General features: G+C 40.1%; 1 protein-coding gene across 3 annotated transcripts in view; it reads left to right on the top strand.

Annotated features, from left to right (window-relative positions):
- The window catches only part of USP22 (ubiquitin specific peptidase 22), a 175,483-nt gene that overhangs the window by 69,498 nt on the left and 81,363 nt on the right, over positions 1-24,622 (top strand). For all 3 annotated transcript variants that reach the window (XM_044978788.1, XM_044978787.1, XR_006572291.1), the window contains exon 2: positions 2,165-2,297. In XM_044978788.1, coding sequence (XP_044834723.1) covers positions 2,165-2,297 — 133 coding nt within the window. The remainder of the gene's footprint in view (positions 1-2,164; positions 2,298-24,622) is intronic.

The raw sequence follows: 24,622 nt of genomic DNA on the forward strand, positions 1-24,622 counted from the left end.
AGCCATAGAGAAATGGGCTTCTTTATCCTGAGCTAATGAATGATTAATAAAGTGCCTTGTGATTACCAGTTTCCTTATGTGTGCCATGCCCTGGGTTTATAGCTTAGTATGTCTAGTGGTTTAGGTCTTTTTTGGAGACTGGGCAGAAGAATAGTTAACAGTAAGGTCTTGCTTTTAGTCACCACTGTCTTCTGTATCAATAATTTACACGAATAGAGCCCAGCCATGTTGAAGACTGAAGTCCCATCTCTGGTGTTTCTAACTCTTGACATACTAACGTAGGTCTTGTGATAATTTTTTAAATCAAGATTGTGAATTACTTCATAATTATACTAGATTAATTCACTGTTTCATTGTTCTGCTTAATTTTGACTGAATTAAAATTACGTAACTGAAGCGTATTTACGATGGGATGGGTTAAAAGGCAGTAAAACTGTAAGATGCTCAGCAGTTTCTGCACACTCGTGTCTTATATTTACAATACATTTAATGCCAAAAGGCTTCTCATCTACAATTTGCTAAGAAGTAAAATAGCCAGTTGCTAGTCTGAGCTGTTGTCATAGCAACAATCTCTAATGGATAGGTTGATCATATTTAGCTTTTGCAGCCAAAGAGCACTGTTTAAACATCAGTGTGACAGATTTGCAGCATTTTTCTTTACATATAAATTTTGGTGGTGGTAGGCTTTGGTCTTAATTTAAAATGTTTTATTGTACATGTGTGCTGTTAGATTTAACTGATCTACTTTAATCTAACAGGACTTTTGGGAACTTTGAACTCATAATATGTGATATTCAAGATTTAAGACCACTTTTGAAAGAGCTAAAAATAAGTCTCAGTGCATTAAATGGTAAACTAGTTGGCTGATTTTTACACCAAGAGTGTTGACAGCAATTATGTCATCCTGGGCAAATACTGTTAAAGGTGGACTCTTTGGGATTTGTTGTGGATGATGCATACTGTATAGATTAGTGGATTATTGCATTTAAAAAGTGAACCTTGAGTTTTGTATTTGATCAGTTAACATCTGGAAAACCTATCATTGGATTCCAGCATAAAAAAGTGCGGTCTCCATAGTCATTGACTGTAGTGGTGCTCCTATTATCTTGAAGTAGTCTTTGTAGCTTTGTGCTGTTACAGAATAGTTAATATCTGAATTTTAATACCGTTCTTTTGGTTTCTAGGTTCACTTACTCATTTGTTGCTAGAATTGTTGTCCACATCACTCTGATATGAAGGAATGATTTAAACTTGAATCATTTTGGCTATCAGTGTGCAACCAAGGGTAGAACATGAAACTTAAAATATTTAGTGCTAAATAGTTTGTGGTGCTTTCTTGGCCTTGTTATCCCTACATTCTTTGTGTTTGTTTGCATCCAACTAGGAATAATAGAAGTCTCTCAAGGGATTTATTGACATATCTGAGTTGGGCGCTTAATGGAAGAAATAAATCGGGAATATCAATTTAAAGAAGAGTTCTGATCAGATCAAGACTTAAAAATCTACCTTCCAATATTTGAACACTTCTTTGCCAGGATTATTAGTTAAAATGTACCATAGCAACAGGAGAGCAAACTACCATGTTAGGTTTGTGTGTTCTTCACTTCAAATGATCCAGATCAGTTGTCATTAAATATCTTTCTGGACTGGATGGTGCAGGGAAATGGAGTCTTTTTAATCTTCCAAAAACTTGCTTCAAATCCAGCCCAGATTAGTTAGTGACCAAAAGACTTATGTAGCTGGTTGACCTATATGAAGTCAGTTGGTGATGTACCATCTCCAGATGCAAGATGTCTAAAACATCTTGCAGTTGACACCATTGTTGGTATACACAATAGAGAAGCTAGCAACTGTGAACAGGTGTGGATGTTAGCTATTCCTAGAAGTGATTTGCTCCAGATTAAGGTTTTGAAATGTGTTGGGGCAGTGGAGTAGTTTGTACTGTCACTGCCTGTAGTTTCTGGGGAGACAGAACTTCAGTTATCCCTGCTGTCAGTCTGGCATACTTCAGACACTCAATTAACTGCTCGTTTGGAGTTTTATTTCTACTTCTAGATAGCTTCTTTAGAAATGCAGCATAAATGGATTAAAGAGTTAATAGAATGCTGACCTGTGTAAATAGGTTTTTTCCTGTTCATAATTACTGTCCATTTCTGTATTTCAGGCAAAGTCGTGCATTTGTCACATGTGTGGTGCCCACCTGAACAGACTCCACTCTTGCCTCTATTGTGTCTTCTTTGGCTGTTTTACAAAGAAACATATTCACGAGCACGCAAAGACAAAACGACACAACTTGGGTGAGCCATCCTTCTGGAATCCCTCAGTAGTCCTTGTAACCCAATGTTAGGTGGCCTGTTTTTGGTTTGGTTTTGTTCCCCCCCCCCGTCCCCCCGGGCTTCAGTCTATATGGCATATACCACTAACTAGCTTCTTAAATGGGAAGGTCTATCTAATGTTTACATTGACTAGACCTTTTGCACTACTCTAAACTCAGTGTACTAGTGTAGCTTAAACTCTCATTGTTGCCACATAGATGCATTCCTTATTATAATTTAACTTTTCATGCTTGCAACTTCTTATTTCAATTGATGTTTCTGACTAAAAGGATGAAGAAAAAATTGAAGGAAAAAAAACCCTGCAGTAACTGTTCTTGGTTTTTAAGTTTTTAAAAAGCAATGTTTGTTTGTTTTTTATTGGTATTTCAGTTCTTATCTTAAATTTTTTACTAGCTAATATAAATGTGTGATCTTCTAATATTTTGAAAAACAAAATTTAAATCGATATTTATCATTATTTCCACAGTGAAAATTAGTGTGGTTATGTTCAGAAAAAATAGTCTTAGATTAAAAACAAAACAGGTTTCTGCATTTCTGTCCTTGCATGATTTAGTCATGTAGTTAGATTAACAACAAGAAAATTGTTCAGCTGCTGTCAGAAGTGTAAAACTGATAGTAAAAGAGCTTTCTCTCATTCTACTTCAACAGCATCAGCAAAATGCCCATGAAGCTCAGATTCTGCAGTCTTCGCTCTTGAGTAATCTAGAAAACTAAAAATCCACTCTTATTTTTAGATAACAAGTTGTGTTTGTAATCATGGTAGTTAAGAATGTTGTTTTTGATTTTGTAAATTGAGTGAGTGAATGTGACATTGGAACATCAAGATCAAACTTTTTAGGGTTCGTTTTCTAACTATAACCACTCTCAAAAATAATCTTTTGTGGGCTCTTTCCCAGATGAAAAAGTATAATTTTAGTCAAAAAGTATTGGATTCCACATGCCAGACAACACTTAAACCATTTGAGCAAAACTTTATGAAAAAGTGAGGCAGTGGAAAATCAGTTTTTTAGGAGCTTTAACCTGAAGTTTCAGTGAATTTGGCATATTTAAGATCGGTTTTCAACCCTGTATTTTCCCCTTTTATGAACATGGGCAGAAAGAAAGAAAATTATAGGGATGAAGGATGTGTAGGTAGCTCATGGGGGTCCATGTACTGCCCTAAAAATGATTTGCTGCCCTCTTTCAAGACTTAGTGATCTCCACTACTAAGATTCTAGTTATATTGGATTGTGAAGTTACTGCTGGTTTCCCTGCACCATAATTAGTTATTCTGTTGGAGGTGTGCATTACAATGATATACTATTCTCCTGAAGCAGGACTACCCAAAAAGAGGTCCTTTGCCTTATATTTACCTGACTAACACAACCTGACTAATTGACGCTGAGTGTTGAATCTCAGTATCTAGATTTCAGCAGACTAGTACAATGAATGGCCAGCTGCTTTTGGGCAAAGGTAAGAAAAATGCGGATTTATTTATTTTTTATTTTTATTTTTATTTTATTTATATATATAAAATAAAATAAAATCTGGGACTTTCATGTTGTGCACCAGCAAAACTGATGCAAGCCTCACTGATTCTGACATTTTCTGTTTGCAAAGTGAACTTTTTTTAAGAGGAAAAGAGAACATTGAATTCTCCTGGATCCTTAGTGGCATTTCTATATTTATCAGAAGAGCACAGCTTTTTGTTTAAAATAGAAGATAATTCTACTTATAAATTTATTTTTTATAACTATCCTTATCCTTTAGGATTTAAGTACTTTTCTTCAAGAAAAGAGGCAGATTTAGGGAGCAGAGATTAGCCGTGGAGGCATGCAAAATGTGCTAACACCCTTGCATAAAAACATGTATAATATATGTAATTATCTCACAAGACTGTAGTTTTGAGTCAGCTGACATTATAAGGAAATAAAGCTAAGCTAGAATTGCACTGTGCCCCACAGATGGTGAGAACTTCTTCATTGTAAATAATGGGTTTAAAAAAATATTTTGAATGTTATGTATTTGCTATTAAATACTTTTTATTGGGCCAACATCTGTTGGTGAGAGACACAAGCTTTAGAGCTTACACAGAGCTCTCTGAAGAGGAGCTCTGTGTAAGCATGAAAGCTTCTCTCTCTCCAACAGAAGTTGGTCCAATAAAAGGTATTACCTCACCCACCTTGTCTCTTATATCCTGGGATCAACACAAGTACAACAACAAAGTATGCAACATGTATTTGTTACATTAGTTTTTTCCACCTTCTGCCTTACTGCCTTCAGCATTGTCAAATACTCACCCTGTGAGGATTTTGCAAATGATGTCATTTTCTCATATAATGGCTTATTATGCAAATGCCCTACCTGTATGTTTAATAAAACTATTGATCTGATTGATGTAAATGTTGTTGAAAGGAGTAACTGGAGGTGGTTAAAAATGTAAAGCCGACGTGGTTGAATTATCCATTGTAAACCTTTTGTTATGCATGGATCTGACACTGGATCCATGTCTAGCATTTTTGATTTAGAGTTTTCTCTGCTCATACGCGTGACATACCTATTTCAAGATTTTAAATAGCTTAATTTTACTGGTGGTAGAATTATAGGCGTGTAAAATAATTGAAACTGAGAATATTTCCTATAACACAATCCCATGAACAACTCTTAAATATAATTTCACAAGTGGTATCCCAAGATAACTAATATCATGTCCTTAAAATTCTTTATGGCAAATTACTATATAAGGTTAATAATTAAGGGAGAAGGAAATTAAAATGTACAGGCAATGGAGGAAAAGGTTTTTTGTTTTGTTTTTTTTTTGCTAAGATTCTAAATCAGATAATAAGGCAGAGGGACAGACACTTGATGGCTGTTCCAGGTGTTATGAGCTATGCAGGATAAAGGCTTGAGTATCAGTACTGGTGAGATGATGTGAAGGGACAGAAGAGTTGAGGAAACTCTTCCTAAAGGATTAGAGTGGGACTCCTGGGGTGGACTGGAGCAACTCCATGGAGTTATTTAATTAAAAAAAAAAATCTACATGCAGATCTAGACGACACAGACAGACAATAATTAATTGACCATCTAGAGTTTTGAAGTCAGTCTTTTAAAAAATAAAACAACAGTGGCTTACTTTTCTTAAAGTCAAAACTGATAGAATCAAGCTAGAAAGAGCTATTTGATTAGGGCCATCACCTCTGGGCACAAAAATAAGATCTTGTAAGGGTCTGTATGTAATGTGATAAACAAAACATCCTGGAATCTGCAAGAGTTATCACAAATTTTTAAAAGGAAAGCATAAATTAGGATCATATATGAGAATCACATCCCCAAGTTCAATAGGAATGAGCTACATTTACAAGAGTAAAGAAGATACTTCATTCTGCAAACATCAGATTCATTCATTCGCCTCTACCTAACGACTTTTAAACTATTTTATAAACGACAGAATGTTTTTCTCTTTCCCTCCAGTAAACGATGAAGTATTGAACACTCCAGCAACAGAACAATCTACATGAGTTCTAAAAACCAAACTGTGACTTACAAAAAACAAAACATTTCATTTTAAAAATAAATTTTCTTCCTCTGCATCCTTATCTCCCTTCTTACTATAAAATGCCAAGCATATGCTTGGAGAGAGAGAGTGGGAGGAGAGAGAGAGAGTGTGTGTGCGCGTGTGTGGTGGTGCACACTGTCCTTTAGAGCGTGAGAATTTAAGTGTGGGTTGACAGAGACTTTAAGTCCCCCAAACCCTAAAAGAACCAAGAATAATAATTCAGAAACTGGGCCAAACTTCTTGCAGGGACACTTTGTTTTGGTCGCACAGCAACTTCCACAATAGGATCCTGGTCCATGAGTGGGACGCCTGGGTGCTATAGTAATACTACTAATAATTAATAAACTGCAGACTTTGTATTGAATCATAGAAGATTAGGGTTGGAAGGGACCTCAGGAGGTCATCTAGTCCCACCCTCTGTTCAAAGCAGGAACACCACCAACTAAATCATGCCAGCCAGGGCTTTGTCAAGCTGGGCCTTAAAAACCTCTAAGGATGGAGATTCCACCACCTCCCTAGGGAACCCATTCCAGTGCTTCACCACCCTCCTAGTGAAATAGTTTTTCCTAATATCCAGCCTAGACCTCCCCCACTGCAACTTGAGACCATTGCTCCTTGTTCTGTCATCTGCCACCACTGAGAACAGCCTAGCTCATTCTCTTTGGAACCCCCCTTCAGGTAGTTGAAGGCTGCTATCAAATCCCGCCTTTACTCTTCTCTTCTGCAGACTAAATAAGACCAGTTCCCTCAGCCTCTCCTCATAAATCATGTGCCCCAGCCCCCTAATCATTTTTGTTGCCCTCCACCGGACACTCTCCAATTTGTCCATATCCTTTCTGTAGTGGGGGGCCCAAAACTGGACACAATACTCCAGATGTGGCCTCATCAGTGCCAAATAGAGGGGAATAATTCACTTCCCTCAGTCTGTTGGCAGTGCTCCTACTAATGCAGCCCAATATGCCGTTAGCCTTCTTGGCAACAAGGGCACACTGTTGACTCATATCCAGCTTCTTGTCCACTGTAATCCCCAGGTCCGTTTCTGCAGAACTGCCGCTTTAGCCAGTCAGTCCCCGGCCTGAAGCAGTGCATGGGATTCTTCCATCCTAAGTGTAGGACTCTTTAAATCCCTTGCTGGCTGCAGCTCCAATTGACCCATTTTGCTAATTCACATGGACACAAATTATAGCTACAGTCTTTGCTAATAGAATAGGTAATTTACTCCGATATTATCATGGAACAAGTGTGTCTTATAAAAGCTAGAAAGACAAATTTGAATTTGATACAGAATTGGAACAATGGCAGCATATACTTTATGCCAGGGGTCAGCAACCTTTCAGAAGTGGTGTGCTGAGTCTTCATTTATTCACTCTAATTTAAGGTCTCGCGTGCCAGTAATACATTTTAATGTTTTTCAAAGGTCTCCTTCTATAAGTCTATAATATATAACTAAACTATTGTTGTATGTAAAATAAATAAGGTTTCAAAATGTTTAAGAAGCTTCATTTAAAATTAAATTAAAATGCAGAGCCTCCCGGACCAGTGGCCAAGACCCAGGCAGTGTGAGTGCCACTGAAAATCAGCTCGTGTGCCGCCTTCGGCACCTGTGCCATAGGTTGCTTACCCCTGCTCTATGCAGTACCATGGACTTCTTGGTTGAGAAATGATGTCATGTCTTCCCTCATTTACTTTGATAAGACGAACAAGACAAGAATGTTCACATTTATCTTTGCTGTTTTGACGTAATGTTAGAACCAATTATTACCTAAGTAAGATTTCACATACTTGGGTAAATACCTAGATTTATCTGGGTATTAACATTCCAATTTACTTTAAAAAAAAAAAAGCAAAAAAAAAAAAGCAAAAGATAAGTAGTGAAATGCTGATTTAACAGATAAAAGATTTCATTAGATGGGGCCCATCGTGTGTCTTTTGTGAGAAGAAATTTATGAAAAATAGTCATGTTTACCCAGAGTCTTTAATAAACATTTCCTAATAGATTTGAATACATATTTTTATTAAATAGAATTTAAGGATTTTATATAGCAAATTTTATTCTTAGAGTTCAAGGGGGCTTTGTTTTTCCCACATTAAATGTTATGTTTAATAAGGGGCACTTAGAGTATTAAACTAAACTGGAAATAAGATATTACAGTTGTAATTTCATTCAAATTGAGAAGTGTTTTGCATATCAAACCTATTTTAGGAGACTTGCTGTGTTGTAAAACAACCAATATCTTGAAAGGATTAGGAAACCTCTACAAATCTGGAAAAGTATTTTAAAGGGGGAAAATAAAGCAAAATAAATAGCCTTTACTGTGGCTGTCTACCACTAGTCCATAACCCTAATTTTCCTATAGGAATGAATAGTTCAGTTTATTAAAAACGACACAAAAACCTATTTCATTATTAAGCTTTCCTTACAGAAAATAGCTTTATTTATTTTGAAAATAAAGAAAGCAATAATATCAAGGTGTCATACCCCTTATTATTTGCAGGCAGAATACTTTTAATGAAATAACATCGTTATATAATCAAAAATTGATCCATGTTATTAAAAACCAGGAGAATGTTTTTATATTTCAGCATGATGGAAAGTATTAAAAATAATATAAAAATAGTTTATGCACCATACCAAAAGTGTGAAAAAAAGCTAGAACATTTCCAATTGCACAGGACTCTTCAGAAGTATATAAAAACCTTCACACACTAACAAGTAATGCCTCTGGAAAATCGTACATAAATTATATGTATCACCATATTTTATGACCTATGATTTTAATATCAAATATTTATGCTTTTATTTAAAAAGAACATTATGTCCAATTGTGTATGTATACATTCACTATTTTCAGAACCAAAGCTGGCTCAAATTTGGTTTTGTAATGGAAGTTATTGTTCATGTAGATATTTCTTGAGATGATGATGTGCCTCTTGGTAAAATGGGATAGGCAGATTAATAAAACATGGAAGCATGTAACAGTTTTTCTTGACCTTGTAAAAACTATTCTCTAAACCACTGAACCCACAGCAACTATCTCTACTTATATTATGTGGAAACTATTACCTGCCCATGGAACAAATTGCCTTTTGCTTCCTAGAAGACAAGGCAACTTTTGAAGACAAATAGTTCTGTGTACTGATTACTTCAGAAATCAGCATATTGATTTACTGTTCCTTACTGAAGAAAGTTGGTTTAAAATACTGGATTGTTCATATCTATCTCATTTCTTCATTTACGCAGCTGTTGTAGAGAAGATTAATGTAGGCCCTAGAAGTCCCATGTATATTTTAAAAAGGGGTGCTGGAACGAGGGATACTGGGGGGTGCGGTAGTACCTTCTGGCTTGAAGTAGTTTCCATCATATACAGGGTTTACAGTTTTGTTCAATGGCTTTCAACACCCCCACTGTAAAAATTGTTCCAACACCACTGATTGTAAATATTACTTTTTGTAACGGCAATCAAATTTATAAACAAAATTTTAAAATGAGGGCAATATGGAAATGTGTATCTGATTAATTTGATGCTATTAGTCTTTTGTTGATTGAAGTGGTTGTAATTCTGTGTGAAGATATGCAGGAAGTTCAGTGTTCACTGAAACATTGAGAGCTGGGATATAGGAAAACGCTAGAGAAGGGAGTTGCGATAGAATGAGAGGAGAAAGACAAAACTGCAGTAAGGGTGTGATTAAGGCATTTGAGGTAGCATTTTAGGCCAGGATGCTACAATGATGGTAGGCATATTTACTGCCATGAGAGAGAGAGAAAAAAAGGTTCAGAGTCAGGGGTGATGCCATATTTAGAGAGTAAAAGAGGAGGTAGAGGGGATAGAATTGTGCTTGAGGACTCTCTTGTTGGCCAAGAGAAGCATATCAGTCTGTGTCAGGGTGTACAAGGTTTAATCTGAGAGAATTTCAAGGTCTGTGATGAGCCCAGGATTAGATAACTACCCTCAGGGCAGCAGTACAGATTGTTGTAATAATCTATATGTAAAGGTTTGTATATGTCTTTTGTGTACGATAAACTCAGAACTGCAATGCTAAAATGCTAAATGAAGGATATCAATAATTTACTTGCCTGAATTTTTAAGCTTTTTTATAGGTACATGTAAATAATATCTTTTATATTGAAAATGTCTAATGTTCGAGAAGAGCAATATTATTAAACTCTTCAAAAGGCACTGTGTGTCTAACAAGTTGCTGCTGATCTATCTGATTTGGGAAATAGAAACCTTTCAGGTCTGTGGTACAGAATGCTGAAGGTGTTGGTATCCAGAATAACTAAATATATCTTCTGTTAGTGTTGTAAGACACACAATCTAGAAATGGTCTGGGGTTGAAGTTGCTTTTAGAGCACACTCTGCCCAAAGGACGTAGACTGTCTGCAAAAGGAGGAGAGCTGAGTTTAACACACAACAGAATTAAGGGTGGTTAATCAGCGGTATATTATTCCCATTAAGGATTCTGTTGCTGTTGTATACAATGGCACAACATACACAAACATCTTACGCGTAAAGACATTTGAACACGTTAAAAATTCAGAGGGCACGACAGGCTTGTTGGCTTTTAAATTCTGAAGACTGCTTTTTTTAAAAATGCCATTTTCAGTGTTGCAATTACAGATGAAATCCAATGTAAAAATATTCTTATAGCCGTACTTTTTGGCTGTTGCTACTGCTACTGTTTCCATGAGAAAAGGTGTCTGGTCGGCAAAAAAAGGGCTAAATGTTTAAAAACTTGAAAATGAACAGGAATTATTTTAAAGCACTTAGGCCATGTCTGCGCCACAGGCATTATAGCGGCATAGCTGTGGCGCCATAGCTGTGCCGGGATAACCTCATCTGCAGTGCCAGAAGAGGTTTATCTGTCTCTGTAAGAACACCACGGTAGCTGGGTTGATGGAAGCATTTTTCTGCTGACCTAGCTCTGTCTGCCTCGGAGGTTAGGTTGGCATAGCTATGGTGCTCAGTGTTGTGGATTTTTCACACCCCTGAGTTGCCCTAGCTATGTCAACCTACAGTTTAAATGTAGACCAGCCCTTAGTGACTTTTTCTGAGCCAGCATTGGTCTCCATGGAGACTAGCAGGAATTGCAGACTTAATCACAGTTCTAAGAAGTTGTGTAGATTTCAGCTGCAACAACCATCTGAGCACTGAAAAATGTTTTTGTAAATAGCACCTACAGTCTTTGGGATCCCACAGGACCGTATCACTCTTACAATGCATTCCTTACTATATCTGTTGTCTGTTTTCCCCAGGCATTATGAAGTGGATTATGAAGTCCTGACCAGTGGCTACAGCGATACCTGTACTCTGACCTTTGCCTGCCAATCTAATGCTTCATTTGACAATATTGTACTTCAATACATTCTATGTCCATTGTTTATACACAGATAAACAAGAGATAAGACTCTGCATAGCAAAAGAAATTCTGCCTTTTATCGTTTTCTGCATTGCAGTATATTTAGCATAGAGAACTAATAGCATAAAAACGTAATAGGTTGATATTTTCACTAGTTGGTGCATTACTTGTGCAATACACAATTTTTGTGCAAATGAAAGACCTTTAAAAGCTGTATAAGGAGCGCCCACTCTTACCTCCTTATGAAGTGGAAGTTGCTTAGGACAGTATTTTAACTATCCTTTTTTCTGTGGAAGGCAAGATACCAGTTTCAGCACTGTTTTATGATGAAATAGGCATCTTCCAATGAAAACTTTTTATTTTTTAAATAATGTATAGCCATGAGGATGTGTGGCTGGAGTAGCACCACAAAGCTAGCCCCAGAAATGGTGCATGGAAAATTGAGTTGTTAGATAATTAAAAGGGGCAGAACTCTGTCCTTGCTCTTTGAGGAATTTGGGAAATCAATCCAACAAGGTTAATAGAGTAGATCTCTAATTAAAGAAAAAAAATTCTTCTACTGTGGACATGTTAATTTCTGGAAGATTTTGGAATGAAATGAAGAATGAAAAGGGGGTTTTATGGTAGCAGTCTAATACTTTTAGAATTCTTGGCTTTAACATTTTTACCCCATTTCAAAGGTGTTTCTCTTCACTGCCCTTTCTAAAGGCATATGCATAATAACTTTCACCTGGGTCTGAGGACTGACAAAAGAGAGTTTCCAGTAATGTCTGTAACAAAAGGGGAGGAAGAGAGAATTTTCATTGAAATTAATTTTGATCAATACTGAAAATACCAAATATCAAACTAAGGGCTAGTACCTCTCTCAAGCAGTAATTGGAATTTTCTGTTGCTTTTGCATTCTGATTAACCCTCTGTGGGGATAGAAGGTACCAGAGGGGTAGCAGTGTTAGTCTGGTTCTGTAGAAGCAGCAAAGAATCCTGTGGCACCTTATAGACTAACAGACGTTTTGCAGCATCAGCTTTCGTGGGTGAATACCCACTTCTTCGGATGCATCCGAAGAAGTGGGTATTCACCCACGAAAGCTGATGCTGCAAAACGTCTGTTAGTCTATAAGGTGCCACAGGATTCTTTGCTGCTTCTTGGGGGGATAGAGGTTTTGAATTCTAGAACCATAAATTTGAAGGAAAAATTATATTTTTAAAGTGTGTGGAAAAGCTTATAAAAGATCAGAAGAAGAGCAGGGAGGGTAATGAGTAATATACACCTCTACCTCGATATAACACTGTCCTTGGGAGCCAAAAAATCGTACTGTGTTATAGGTGAAACCGCGTTATATCAAATTTGCTTTGATCCACCAGAGTGTGCAGCCCTGCCCCCCGGAGCACTGCTTTACCGTGTTATATCCAAATTCGTGTTATATCGGGGTGGAGGTGTAGTGTGTTAATTCTTTACCTTCTGATCATGGCTATAATCATATGTGAAAATAAATCTGGTTTCAACTTACTGTTTTGTGGCTATTTCTATATATCAGAGTACCACAGTGTAATTTTTGGTGCAAGTGGCAGTCTACACAAAGGCTCAGGACTTGGAGAATAGCTGAAGAGCTAAGTCTGATGTCAGGACTGTGGTGCATTAGCAAAGAGGTTGAAGAAGGAACACTTGAATATTGCCTGTCCATTTAAAAAGTAAATGCTACTTCAAACATACTTGATTTCTGAGTTGAAAGTCAGGTCACGTTAGAACATATTAATTATTTAACAAGTTACATTTTTTTGTTGAGAAACTGGTAATATTAAGAATAGCAAGTAGAATAAGCTTACATAAAACTGGGGCCCATGAAGATGTGTGTTGGGGGCGGTAAGTTTGGAGGGGGAGCTCAATCTTGAAAGAGTTTTTAATTAAAAAAAAGAGAGTCTGGATTGTCTTGATTCATTCTCTTGTTGTTTACGAAACATAACCTCTCTTAAAATGGATGCACTGGTTGTGTCTCTACATAATTACATACGAAAGATCTACATTAAAAGAAAGTTATGTAGTTTGCAGTCATGAACTAGGAAATACCATTTTTTTTGTTGCCTGTGCAACTTTAATTCTGCCCCCTTGTGCATCCAACCTGTGGACTGAATAAGGCAGGGGTCCAGTGGAAACAATACTATTTGATAATGTAATTAAAGATTGTATAACCATGCTGCATGAGGGGACATAATTAAAATTGTTCTCAGTGCAGTGTGTGGTGGTGGCGGCGATGGTGTAGTGGCCAGACCACCTCTTTAGAATATTCATGTTCAGTTATTTTGCAAGCTGCCAAGTGTTGTGCAGTTATGCCACACAATCTGGTATCCCAGGAACTCGTTCCTGCAGTGAAGCCTGAATCTTACGCAGTTGACAGAGATGTGGGAAAGCTGCAGGCATTTCTCTGCAGTTGTGCCTGTTGGCCACTTGGATCTGCTGTAGTTCTGAACAAGTGGACAGGCACCATTTCTCTTGCTGTCCCCCCTGTTGGATCCCAGCCAGGAATGATGGCTCAGGAGGAGGCAAAGGCAGCCTGTCACAGGGTGCATGGCTGGCCCCGCTTCCTCTGGGCCCGGTTGCCCTCCCAAATAAGTCCAGGGAGACTTCAGCTCTGTGCAACGCCTGTATCCTTTATTCTTTAAGCATTTTCCCATCACCAGTGTCTAATTATATACAGTCCTTACAGGTTTCTCGCCTACCGCAGACTGGGTCAGTAACCAGCTAGAGGGCTTCCACCTCCCTCCCTGACTGACCTCTCTCTCTCTCTCTCTCTCTGGCTGCCTCCCTCCTTCTGGTTCCTTCAGGCATAAATGAGGCTTTTCAGCCAGCCCCAATCTATCTCCCTTGATTGGGGCTGGTGTGGCAGGGGCTGATTAGGTGTGTTTGCAGCAGCAGCACTCTGCCACACAGCCACATAAGGTGAGAAGCCTGATACTAGCCCCAGACTGCATTGTGCCCACCCCCCCACAACCAGGTGCACCAGGTGCCCACTCAACTGCCCCTCCCAGCATCATCTAACACCTGTTCCCAGCCACCTGAATAGCTCCCCTGCCTTAGGTGAAGACCTTTTTTCCCCCACAAGAGTCCCAATCTATCCCCCTTGATTAGGGCTGGCGCAGCAGGGGCTTATTAGGTGTGTTTGCAGCAGCAGCACTCTGCTACACACCTCCCCTCTTAATCAGCTGTCAGGCATGGCCTTGCTCGGCCCCGCCTCCCTCTGCCTGGGAAGTTATTCTGGGGGAGCCCCTCAGGCCTGCCTGGGGGGTTCACTCATCCCCCCACCCACGTAGGAGGTCTCACCACCCTGCTTTGGGTTACTTCCCCTCTTTCTCCCAGTGGGTCTCCTCCCCGTGCCTTCCTTCCCTTTAGGGATGGGTGCCCAGTCCGTCCCCAGGACTACGGGGTAGGGTAACCCCTCTACTACCCCCACTCATTTCCAGGTGGACCTGCCCCAAACTTCTAGGGGCACCTGGGCTATGGGACAATACTCCCTATCCCCATAGATGTGTTTGAGTGTCATCCTCTCTCCAGGGAAAAGCCAATGTGGCTTTACCAGCCTCTGCTGCACGAGCGAGTGGGCCAAGGCTGTGTCTACCAGTCCCCTCTGGGGCTTTCTCCCCACCTGCACGGGGATGGTGGCCAAACCACTTCTCTTCTTCTGCCCCCCCCAACTTCAGTCCAGGCACAGATCTCAGCTACGCCACATTCCATCACTGGCCAATCCTGGCTTTTATGTCCTGGCTGCCCACAACGCCAGCATACAAGCTGTCCTGGGCGACTAGGGGCTCCCTTTGTCTCTTTTCTCTGTCTCTTCCCCTGGAGGTGGGGGAGGGTTGGGTCCCGAGGTATCAAGACTCTCCCTGGCAGGGAAGTCTGCCTCTGCATACTCCTCCATCAGCTTGCTGCCTGGCGGGTGTCGCCAGACCCAGACTCGCATGCTCTGTGGGAGGCCCTGCACAAACTGTTCCAGGATCACCTGGTCTATGATCTGCCCCACCGTTTGGGTGTCGGGCCGCAACCACCGTGTGGCCCAGTCCGTCATTTTCTGGGCAAAGGCCCGGGGCCACAGCCTCCCCATCCACCCGGCCGACCGAAATTTCTGTCGATATTTCTTGGACAAAACCCCCATCTGGTCTAGGACCACCGCCTTCACAGTGTCACACTCCCTGGTCGTGCATCAGTCAGTGCCATATATACAGCCTGTGCCTCTCCAGCGACATATGGGGCTAACTGTAGGGCCAAGGTTGCCCTGTCCCATCCGGTGCCGATGGGCACTTGCTCAAAGGTGCAGAGGAAGGCGTCAGGGTTGGAGTTGGCATCAGGGCCAATTTTACAAAGGCCCAGCTCTGTGGTGCGGGTGCCATCTCCCCCCCGAGGAACTCACTAGTTTCTGCAGGAATTGTTGCTGCACCCCCGCCTGCTCTTAATAAAGTCTTCTGCTGCTCGGCCTGCCAAGTGAGTAGAGCCTCTCTCTCCATCTGGTGGGATTGCTGGAAGGCCTACAGCATCTTCTGCATCTCCTCCTGCTGCTGTGTCCGCCATTGCAGGGTTCCCTCCATCTCCGGGTTGCCAAACTGTGGCTCAGGCACAAAAGGCTCCCAGACAAGCCCCCACATGTAATGTGGTGCACATCTGGCCCCTCTTTTCTGGGCCTAGTTGCTCTCCTAAATAAGTCCAGGGAGACTTCAGCTCTGTGCAATGCCCGTATCCTTTATTCTTTAAGCATTTTCCCATCACCAGTGTCAAACTATATACAGTTCTTACAGGTTTCTTGCCTACCGCAGGCTGGGTCAGTAACCAGCTAGAGGGCTTCCATTTCCCTCCCTGACTGACCTACCCCCCCTCCCCGCCCCGCCGCGCCCCGCCCCTCTCTCTGGCTGCCTTCCTCCTCCTGGGTCCTTCCCAGCCTTTGTAGCGCCTGCCTATCAGGCTGGCAGATGTTGCCAATTGCCAGCAGACATAAGGCTTTTCAACCAGTTCCAATCTATCCCCCTTGATTGGGGCTGGCATGGCAGGGGCTGATTAGGTGTGTTTGCAGCAGCAGCAGCACTCTGCCACACAGCCACATGAGGTGAGAAGCCTGATACTAGACGCAGGCTGCGTTGTCCCCACCCCCCACAACCAGTTGCACCAGGCGCCCACTCAACTGCCCCTCCCAGCATCATCTAAAACCTGTTCTCAGCCACCTGAATAGCTCCCCTGCCTTAGGTGAAGACCTTTTTTCCCCACAAGAGCCACAGCTTGCCCACCCATCTACCTCAGTCACAGCTGCCATGTTTTGTGCTCTCAACAGCCTACCATTGCTATTGTGGCCAGGTGTTGTTGACCATAAGCTTAAATGTGTGGCTATATAAAATATGCAAACAGCTCATTAAATAACTTGCATAAAATGTCACACGTGCAGCAGCACAAAACTGGGCAGCTATGATTTTGGCATTCTGCTAAAATTTTCATGAGGACTACAACAAGATAAAGGAAATGGTGACTTTTTTTTAAAACTATTTTGCTGAAACCTGAGTGAAATGTCATAGGATAAAGAAAAGGTACTTCTCTAGCCTGAAGGCCTTCTCTCTGTTGAATTTCAAAAGCTTGCTCCAAACAGTGGAGTTATTAGAGGTTCTTGTTTTAAAATAAATAAACAGAGAATATTTTAAAATGAAAACTGTTAGGCAGCCAATATAGGGGTTATGTAGGGGTCACTACAAGCACCCCCTAGAATACACTGTGAAGATAGTGTGTATGTATATGCTATAAACATACATAACATTACATTTTAAATTAGGTCAGGAGAGCTATCAGGTCAAGAGCTAACTCTTCTGGAATATAATAAATTATTTAAAGCCTTTCAAGAGACCACAGTGCCTCAAAATAACTCGCATTTAAAAGCATCTTTTTGAGTCAGGCTTACTTACAATCAGTGCTAGCATATTCTTACTTCCCTGTGAACGAAAGCCTTTTCCCCCAGTTTTTAGCCCCCTCTCAAAATGCCAACCTAGTAACTTGGATTCACGTATAGTAGTGTGGTAATTTAAGTTGGCATCAGAAGTTCAAATGAGGAACAAATTAGTTTTGTGTTTTATAAATGTTTTTATAGCAACAAGTACATTTAATCTTACAAATTAATTAGGTCTGGCAAGTGATTAATCGTGCTGTTAAACAACAATAGAAATTTATTTTAAATATTTTTGGATGTTTACTATATTTTCAAATACATTAATTTCAATTACAACACAGAATACAAAGGGTAAAGTGCTCACGTTATTTTTGATTACACATTTGCACTGTAAAAATTTTTCAATTCACTTCATACGAGTGCTGTAGTGCAATCTCTTCATCATGAAAGATGAATTTACAAATGTAGAATCGTGTAAAAAAACAAAAAAAAAACAAAAAAAAACTGCATTCAGAAATCAAAACTGTGTAAAACTTTAGAGCCTACAAGTCTACTCAGTCCTACTTCTTATTCATCCAATCGCTGAGACAAACGAGTTTGTTTACATTGATGGGGAGATGCTGCTGCCTGCTTCTTATTTACAATGTCACCTGAAAGTGAGAATAGGCATTTGCATGGTAGTTTTGTAGCCGGTGCTGCAAGGTATTTACATTCCAGATGTGCTAAACGTTCGTATGCACCTTCATACTTCGGCCACCATTCCAGGGGACATGATTCCATGCTGATGATGCTTGTTTAAAAAAAAATAATGCGTCAATTAAATTTGCGACTGTACTCCTTGCGGGGAGAATTGTATGTCTCCTGCTCTGTTTTACCTGTATTCTGCATATATTTCATCTTATAGCAGTCTCGGATGATGACCCAGCACATGTTCGTTTTAAGAACACTTTCAAAGTAGATTTGACAAAATGCAAAGACGGTACCGATGTGAGAGTTCTAAAAATAGCTACAGCACTCAACCCAAGGTTTAAGAATCTGAAGTGCCGTCCAAAATCTGAGAGGGATGAGGTTTGGAGCATGCTTTTAGAAGTCTTAAAAGAGCATCACTCTGATGTGGAAACTACAGAACCCAAACTACCAAAAAAGAAAATCAACCTTCTGCTGGCGGCATCTGACTCGGATGATGAAAATAAACATGTGTCAGTCTGCACTGCTTTGGATTGTTATCAGGCAGAACCCATCATCAGCATGGAAGCATGTCCTCTGGAATAGTGGTTGAAGCATGAAGGGACATATGAATCTTTAGCGCATCTGGCACGTAAATATCTTGCAACGCCAGTTACAACAGTGCCATGCAAACACCTGCTCTCACTTTCAGGTGAGAACAAGAAGCAGGCAGCATTATCTCCTGCAAATTATAACCAACTTTGTTTGAGTGATTGCCTGACCAAGAAGTAGGACTGAGTGGACTTGTAGGCTCTAAAGTTTTACACAGTTTTGTTTTTTGAGTGCAGTTATGTAACCAAAAAAAAAATAAAATCTGCGTTTGTAAGTTACACTTTCACAATAAACAGTACACTGCAGTAGGAGGTGAATTGAAAAATACTGTTTCTTTTGTTTATCATTTTTACAGTGCATATATTTGTAATAGAATATAAAGTGAGCAATGTGCATTTTGTATTCTGTGTTGTAATTGAAATCAATATTGAAAATGTAGGAAAAAATCCACAAATATTTAATAAATTTCAATTGGTATTCTATTGTTATAAGTGCAATTAATCGTGATTGAATTTTTTGAGTTAATCGTGTGAGTTAACTGCAATTAATTGACAGCCCTAAAATTAATACAAGTATCAAAAATACAAATTAGTTGAAACATCACTTTGAAATGACATTTTCTCAGAGAGAGAGGAGTGACAAAAATGAACTTACCACATTTATTTGAGGCAGTATGCAGTGATGAAGAGCGACAGTGGTGGGCCTTGGGGGGGGAGGGGGCAGAAAGGGCTGAGGCCTTGGTGGTCCAGTTAGCAACATTTAGAAAGGTGGTAACCCTAATAGCTACTTTATGATCATTTGTGTGCACAAATACCGATTTCCACACCCAGTCATGGTAATTGCAAGCAGAACATGGCTATGTGTTCAGCTCATGTAATCGTGCAGCCAACTCATTGAAAATCAGGCCTTCATGTACTCCCTTTCCAGGCAATGGAGTATATTAATGGGCTTGGTTTCAAAAGCCTTTACATCTTTTGTAGCTTATTTCTTTAGTCCAGAATAAAATATTTGTCAAGCCTGTTTGAAGACTTCTAGAACAGTAACAGTTCTTACAGTTCTATACTGAAATAATCCTTTGAAGCAGCTTAGCTTTTATGGCATTAAATTCATTGTCCAAAATATGGTGTCATTAACCAATGACGCATAGCCACAGTTTTGAACTACTATTTCTTTCACAACGTGCTCTAAGAAGTTGCACTCCTCTTTTTCTCTCTGAGAAAATGTCATTTCAAAGTGATGTTTTATTAGACTATGGGATCAAAGTCTTTGTAGTTGGGGGAAGAAAAATTTGTTTTGCTGCTGTCTGTCAGTTGGTCAGTGGCCATTGCTATGCACTTAAAGAGGGGGAGGGAGAAACAGCGTACGCTGCTGAAATGGAAATTAAAGGGCCAAGTTAAGTAAATGACTGTTTTTGTTTTTTTTTCCCTCCCCCAAAAAATTATATTACTGTCATGTACATCCTATTCGAAATGCATGTGCCTATCAGAAGTGAACTGAAATAAGCATCTTTTTTCCCAAGCAATATTTAACCCCAATCTAAGTATTCAAAACCCAAACTGGCCATTTAACATTAAACCTTTTATTTGTAATCAAAGTGACAAGATCTGTCCAGAACAGCGCGTGTGTCCCCCAAATCAAGAAGCACTAGAAGGCCTCTCTAAGTGATAATTACAAGAGTTCAGAGACACTGTGGTGCAAACTGGCCCTTAACTGTATTCCATACCCAGAGATATTCAAAGTTTAACCTGATTGTAGAACATAGTTAAGGTCCACTTCGTGGCACGCATTGCTGGATTGTGGTCCTAGTTATGAAATCATCTCAGCATATACTTAAATGAATGATTTCAATGAGTGCTTAAGTGTTTTCTTGATTCTTAGCCTAGATCTCTGGACTGCTGTTGCTGCAGTGTAGACAGGCTCATAATAGCTATTAGGCCCCAAAGTGCCTAAAAACACAGACGAAGGCAATACATAAAAGTACTTAAAATAGAAAGACGCTGTTTGAGGATTTATTAAAAAATTGAGATGGAGGAAGTAAGGGGTACCCTATGTCTCTCCCCTCCCCGCAAAGCAACAAATATCAGAATTTAGGATGCCCATGCATCTTTTCTCCCTTGTGGTGTTGAGTTAGAATATATTCATAATCGTATACTATTATTTCCACAGGAACTGCTGCCTCATTCAGTGCCTAAGTTGAATGATGTATAGTGAATTAGATGATGGTTAGTACCTCGTTTGCAGTTACCCCGTGGTAAATTGAAGTAGCTCTGTTGAAACTAATGGATTGACTCTGATATTTACAGGGGCATAACTGAGCAGATTTGGGACCTCTGCACAGGTTGGATGGTGAGCAGTGCATGGGACAATCCTAGAATGTGGAAGATAGAAACTAAATAGAGTTCAGCCACTTCATTCACTATGTATAGTCTTGGAAGGATTAGATTTTTAAATTGGTAAGCATTGATTTCACCATACACATGCAAACAGCAAAGTCATCAGTAATCATTGAGATTTACAGGTAGGCAAAAAAAAAATTAAATGCTACCTGAGAACTTGAGATTGATTTTTAATATTTAATTAATATATTTGTTTGATACCTGATATTGACAGTTTGGGTTTTAATGGTTGTGAAAAAGTTTAATGGATGGGTGGCGGTGGTTGAAGTTGCGGTGGAAATCTGAGGCAGTTTAGATTGTCTGTCTGTCTGTCTGTTCAGTGGATAAAAATGTAATTGATGTACCTCAGGTATATCATTGGTTTCGTGATGCATTTGTGCAGAAATTCTTCTTCAAGATGGTCCATGAAGAGGTTGGCAGATTGGGGACCCATCTTAATACCCGTGGCTGTTCCCCTGGTTTGGACAAGGTGTTTTGTTTTTAAAATTCTAAGGTAGGCACTGGGCAGCAGCAAGTGATGAGGGGACTTTGGGGAGGGGGCTGGGCCACTGTGGCCCAGGTGTCCCTCGGCCTTCCCTGGCCTATTATACCCTCCACCCATGGTTCAATCCCAGGTACAGCAGTTTGAAGACTTAAGTTTTTTTCATAAGCTGTAGGTCCAGTGACAGTTTTTTTTGGCAAAGGCTGAAAAACATTGTTCCCCAAGCTCCTATCTCAAATTATGTGGCAAAACAGTTGTCCTGCTTGTGTGGACAGGGTCAGCTGTGTAGCAGTTATAAAGTTTCATACTCCATTTACATTATCGTGTAGCTGTAGACCTAGGGAGAGCCTCAGTCTGCTTTATTGGATTTTGTTCCAACCATATAATTCCACAATTCTTAATATAGTCAGACTGACTATAGGAAGGCGAGTTTTTCTGTAGAGAGAGAAGCAGGTTTTTCATATTTCTGAAAGCATCACTATAGCCTATTTAAAAAAAAAAAAAACTTGAGGGACAATGCTTGTTTGAAATGAGGGAAGGAGGAATTGGCCTGCTAAACCCAGGGTTGTGAGTTCAATCCTTGAGGAGGCCATTTAGGGAACTGGGGTAAAAATCTGTCTGGGGATTGGTCCTGCTTTGAGCAGAGGGTTGGACTAGATGACCTCCTGAGGTCCCTTCCAACCCTGATATTCTATGATCTATGAATAACAGCTGTGTAGCACTGACATACTCATAAGTGAACGGTTGCTATAGCAATGGGGTGTGAGTGTGTGTTTATGTGGGAGTTTGAGCATTTCAAAAACATAGAACATTTTTTAAAAATGTGTGTGGGTTTTTTTTGTTTTGTTTTGTTTTTGGAAGATGCTGAAGGCGTGTTTGTTGTAACTCCTATTGCTTTTTACCTTGCAACTTCATTGTAAATCAAAGCAATCTTAATTAGATATATATTTTAAATGCTGTTAATAGAATTTGAAGGATGGATGATATTGTAATTTTAGTATTGTCAATTTAATCACTCTGGTAATGGCCTGGGGGCAGTATTGAGCTTCCAAGTAGGTTGTTAACTCGCAAATGATGATGGAAATTTGCAACCCCCTCATCCCTGTGGGTGGTGTGAGAAACCTTGCTTCTCACCTCTCTGTGCCAACAGGACACCCGCCATATTTTAACATGTAGGCTGGGGTGGGGAATGTGGAAGAGAAGGCCGTCAAAAGTTTTACTTAACTTTTTGATTATCACGAAGAAGATTTGTGATTCAATTGATACACCAGGTGGATCTGTCTACAAGTTTGATTCCTTTTATGACTTACTGTGCTGAAGGTCTGAGGTTCACTCAGTCAACCTGAGAATTCTTAGCAATGATGCAAAGTGTTTCCAAGCCTCTCAGCAGAGGGTAGGGAAGCAGGAAGAAGGCCAGTATGTGCCTATCATTGTGCTAATACACCAAATCCTCAAAATGTGGGGTGAAGTTTGGAATGTCCTTCCCACTGGATGTCAGAGCATTGTTGTTCAGGAGGCTGGTAAGGATAACACCTTAGGTGAGTTTGAGGGCATGTTATTAGACTAAGCATATTTTGTAAAAAGGTTACCATAATTAAGGCTACGATTTAGTCACAGGTATTTTTAGTAAAAGTCACGGACAGGTCACAACCAAAAATTCACAGTGACCTGTCCGTGACTTTTACTAAATACCCCATACTAAATCTTAGATGCTGGGGAGGAGGGTGCTCTGGTGGTTGCTGCTGCTCCTGGGGGTGGGGGGCAACCCAGGGCCCTGCCACCACTGCTGCTCCTGGGTGAGGATGCCCTGGGGCCCTGCCGCCACCGCCCTGGGCCGGGGGGCAGCCTGGGGCCCCATCACCGCTGCTGCTCCTCTAGGCGGGGGCGACCTAGGGTTCTGCTGCTGCTCCCAGACCTCTACTCCAGTGTAGCGCCCGGGACCAGTTGCCTCGGGCCGCCAGAGCAGCAGCCGGTGCGGTTGGCCCCAGGACCGCCCCTGTGGCTCAGGCAGCCTTGGGGTCTGCCGCACCAGCCACTGCAGCTGCCACGGAGGTCATGAAAAGTCACAGAATCCGTGACTTCCGTAAAAGACTCACAGCATTAACCATAACTAACCTTTTTGTCTTTCCTGTCTAACAATACTGGAGGCTCTTAATAGAATGAGAAGGCATTGATTTAGTGTTGGTTTTATTTTGGTTCTCTCACGAGTTTATCAAAGTTTATATGAGAACTCGGACCACAGAAACATGAACATTATGGCTTTTGTTCTTACAATGAATGTGGAGAGAGCTACATTTTTGTATTTCATAGTTAGAAATAGCCAAGACCCACATAAAGTTGATAGCTGCTTGACTTAATTTATAAAGGGGAAATTTTGCAAAGGAGAGATCCATGGCTCATGCCCACATTAAAATTTTTATAGCTACTTCTAGCAAGATGGACCCATGATATGCAATGAGTTGCAAAGGGAAATAAGTTTTTTAAGGCATTGGTATGGGCTCAAATTATTTTTCTGACGGGAAAGTTTTATTATTTATTTACATTAGTGTCCACTTTGTGCTAGGTACTTTTCAAACATTTAAGAAGGACAACAAGCTCACAATGTTAGCTTTGTTTTCCATGCAGGTTATATCAGACAAGCATGTCCCCATATTTTTATGCTATATTAGTGATACCCATCCTTTAATGTAGTACTTTAAACAACAGAGGGAAATAGAATGCAGATAATGGTGTTTTGAACAGGGATGTTGGAGGAGTAGGTTTGTTTCAATGCTACCTTTAACTGTATTTGTTCCTCTTGGGTCTGAAAGGCACAGGCCATACAAATGCATTTGAAGCTTCCAAGAAAAATGAATATAGTTAATCATAGAACGATTGAGGTCTGTGGTGCAATAAAATATATGATACGATATTTTTGGCAATGTCTACAGTGACCCAAGAAGTTTAGGGGAAAATGATGAAAATTTTCCTGGTTTAAAAGTGAAATGTTTTATAGATTTGTGACACATTGTGATTTGGGGTTGAAAACCACTCTTGAAGCTTGCTTGTTTGTTTGTTGGGGGGGTTTTTTGCTTGCAAGGTAAGTTTCATTATTATGGAGTTGCTCAGCAAAAAACCCTCTCAGATGTATATCAACCAAACTGAGTATGTATAACACATTTTTGAGGCTATTGTAAAGCATAGTGGGAGGAGAAAAGCATATAATTGGGGACAGGTGTGGTTACATCTATACATCATAAGTGTCAGTAAATTTTCAGTTCTATCTCCGTTGGGCCTGATCCCTCACTGAGCTCTCTTCATTAAAGGCCAGAGTAACATGTTTTCACCCG

The sequence above is a fragment of the Mauremys mutica genome, chromosome 11 (genome assembly GCF_020497125.1).
Source record: "Mauremys mutica isolate MM-2020 ecotype Southern chromosome 11, ASM2049712v1, whole genome shotgun sequence".
NCBI classification, from domain to species: domain Eukaryota; kingdom Metazoa; phylum Chordata; order Testudines; family Geoemydidae; genus Mauremys; species Mauremys mutica.